The sequence below is a fragment of the Rhagoletis zephyria genome, unplaced genomic scaffold (genome assembly GCF_001687245.7).
Source record: "Rhagoletis zephyria isolate East Lansing unplaced genomic scaffold, Rhagoletis_zephyria_1.1 Rzeph_scaffold_23758, whole genome shotgun sequence".
NCBI lineage: Eukaryota > Metazoa > Arthropoda > Insecta > Diptera > Tephritidae > Rhagoletis > Rhagoletis zephyria.
In genome coordinates, this window is record NW_016180816.1 from 3,368 (window position 1) to 6,569 (window position 3,202).

At 43.0% G+C, this 3,202-nt stretch overlaps 1 protein-coding gene across 1 annotated transcript; it reads right to left on the reverse strand.

Moving 5' to 3' along the window:
- Positions 1-845: 845 nt before the first annotated feature.
- On the reverse strand, positions 846-2,792 carry LOC108381781 (glucose dehydrogenase [FAD, quinone]-like). Its single transcript, XM_017638179.1, has 2 exons — positions 2,666-2,792; positions 846-2,596 (listed from the first exon to the last, which is right to left on the reverse strand). The coding sequence occupies exons 1-2, from the start codon at positions 2,790-2,792 to the stop codon at positions 846-848; spliced, it is 1,878 nt and encodes a 625-aa protein (XP_017493668.1).
- Between the last annotated feature and the right edge of the window lie 410 nt (positions 2,793-3,202).

Genomic DNA, 3,202 nt, shown 5'->3' on the forward strand with positions numbered 1-3,202 from the left:
TGAGGCTTAGGAAATCTGATATAAAAGTTTGCTTTCTACATTTAAGGACCACCCTAATGTACACAGGTAAATGAAATTTTTTAATTAAGTATCATAACTATATCACGTAAGTGGCAAAAAGAAAACAAAACAAAAACAATATTTTTTTATCATAAGCAAAAATTGTATGTAAATACAGAGTATATACTTAAGTACTCTTTTCATTTTAAATATTAATGACTAAAAATTAAATACGATTATTAGCACTAAAAATACTGTTTCATATAATAATATAATAAATATTAATCATATTAAATAACTATCATTATCTTTCAATTAATCATGAAGACATCATTAACAATTTTCATCCAGACACCAGTTGAACTAATTCTCATTCTGTGCTACAGGGAAATAATCTTCTAATCTGAGTGTGATCTCTTTAAGGTGCTGAGATTTTGAGTAATTATCTTCCCATATTTGATATAAAAAAAAAGTCAATAACATCGTTTTGACCAACTTAATGAGTCTATTACTTATTTTGCCACTTAATTAGAAAACACAATGCGCGTTCCTTTCACGCGAATTTCAGTTAGTGCCTTTGCTGATTGCTTGAGCAGACCATAAACATGTTTGTTACTCACCCTTTGCTATTTTTTTCTACATTGGAGTTCATATTTTATATGTCGCAGCAATTACAAGTCTTAATGCGATTCACGTCGGACTGGTTTTATGGTCAACCTCTCGTTTAGCGTGAAAAAATTAATTAGTTTTAAACGAAATTTAAATTTAGAATCTTAAATATTTATCAAAAACCCTTATACACACATACATATCTACATATTTATCGCAGTTCAATAATCTAATTTTTACACCTGATCATTACACTTACCGCCTTCCCACTCGCCGCGTATCAAGTCGGCCGCCTTCTCACCAATCATAAAAGCTGGCGCGTTTGTGTGCGCCGTTGGCGGAAAGGGAATGATGCTCGTATCCACAACGCGCAATTTTCGAATGCCATGCACCTTTAGCTGCGGATCGACCACTGTCGTGCTATCTGTTGCCGGTCCCATGCGGCATGTGGCCACCTGATGGTGCAGCGTGTAGGACAAAGTCCGTATGGAGCAGCGCCAGTACTCGTCGCTGCCGAAAATGTATTGTTCACAACCTGGCACTAGTTTATCGTATAGCCGAGCGCCAATGCGTTGCATGGCTGGTGATTCACCGATGCGTATGGCTGCTTTGATGCCCTCTAATAGGTGTTCGATGTCCTCCTCGTTGAAGAAATATTGGGGATCAATCACTGGCCCGCGCAAAGGGTCTCGATTGTGCAACCAAATGCGTCCGAATGATTTAGGGTGGAAATCCATGACCAGCACAGTAAAGTGTTCTTGTCGTGCCAGCTGTAAAGGTAGATACAACTGGTCGTAGAGATCCTGGCGGATATTTCCGCCCTCTTTCAGTCCTGTGCCATCGTCGGACACGATGCCGCCCAACACTGTTATCAATTCGACATCTGGCCAATCGGACGGCCTTTGAGAGCTGGGTATTTTAATGAAAGCTAAACACTCTACACCACCAATGCTGGAGAGGCGAGTTCCCGGGTCGCCAAACAGAAAGAAGCGCTTGATATCACTCAAGGTGATGCTGGTGGGATAGGTCGTCTGTCCTGTAGTATTGGTTAAGAATACAGGCCCTATGTGCGACATGTGATCGTACATGCGTTTGCCCACGGGCAACTCCTGTATCACGGGCACCTCAATAGCATTTAGATTGTCTGCAGGTCCGACACCGGACAGCATCAAGAGCTGCGGTGAGTTGAAAGCACCCGCGGACAGTATAACCTCCTTACGCGCCTTAAAAGTGTATCGCTTCTTTCGCTGGTGCAGGAATTCCACACCATAAGCCATCTTTGTTTCCGGATCTATGAGTACACGAAGTGCGTGCGCAAAAGTGAAAATGCGTAGATTTGGACGCACTTTATACACAGGTCTTATGAAGGCGCGATAGGCGCTGTGTCGTCGTCCATTTTGCGTTGTGGCCTGTACGTATGAAACGCCTAATTGTGACTCGCCATTGTAATCCGTACGTGGATGTCCGGCTTCCTGTGCGCCATGTACAAACGCGTGTGCATAATCGGTGCGAAAGCGCACATCCTCGACACTCAGCGGCCCAGAATGGTTGTGGTAGGGTGATGATTCCAAGCCAGCTAAATGGGCATTCTCTGATTTGAGAAAGTATGGCAGCACTTCGTCGTACGACCAACCTATGCTGCCCGCAGCCGCCCAACTGTCATAGTCGCGCCGATTGCCGCGGTTGTAGATCATGTGGTTGATGGAACTGGTGCCGCCTAGGACCTTTCCGCGTGGCAATGCGCACTCGTTGTTGTTCATGCCAAAGCAGGCGCGCTTTTGTGGCACCGACCTGTAGCCCCAATTGGAATGTGTGCCTTGCAGGAAGCCCGTCACTACGGGTATAGTATGTGCGATGTTCTCAATACCGCCAGCCTCGAGGAGCGCAACGGACCAGATGGGGTTCTCGGACAGCCGATTAGCCAAAGTGCAACCTGCAGCGCCAGCGCCCACAATAATGAAATCGTATACGTCATTTTGTTTGGGTACTGCAAGATAAGAAGGACAGGTTTGAAATAAATTTCAACAAAAGCACGATTTTCCAAAGCGCAACCTACCTGCCGAATTAAATTGTTCTATTACGTTGGCCAGTCCCAGTTGAAAAATATTGTTCAAAACTTCTACCGCGGCCGCGGAGCGCAGTAAAAGAGCAGTACAAATGACTGCTATGCGTAGAATTTCCATTGAAAGTATACAAATTATGATTAAAATTTATTAAAAATATTCCAACGCTTAATTTTTACGCACGCTCGTTTGGCGTGTATTTACTTATGCAGGTCAACACCTCGCTGCGGCTTTATTTATAAGCTCATCGAGGAATCGCACATATTGGTGGGAGCATGCGCAACCCAAATTAATTTGTGTAAAGTGTTTGAATTTGTCACCACCCGAACAGGTGTCGCTGTTAAGATACATACTACGAGTATTTAATTTAACAGACAGCAGTGGCGGCACTGTTAACTCATTACAATTGCGATCTCAGTGAAGACATATCGCAGAAAAAGTGAGAAAAGGAAATTAAAGAAAAAAAAAAACATATAAGGCAAGACTTCAGAGACCGGCAAAATTATATTTGTTTACTAACAAAAAAAAAA

Coding starts and splice junctions, on each gene's coding strand:
- LOC108381781 (XM_017638179.1), bottom strand. CDS start 2,792: ATGGAAATTCTACGCATAGCAGTCATTTGTACTGCTCTTTTACTGCGC. Junction 2,597..2,665: donor AGAACAATTTAATTCGGCAG/GTAGGTTGCGCT, acceptor CTTATCTTGCAG/TACCCAAACAAAATGACGTA.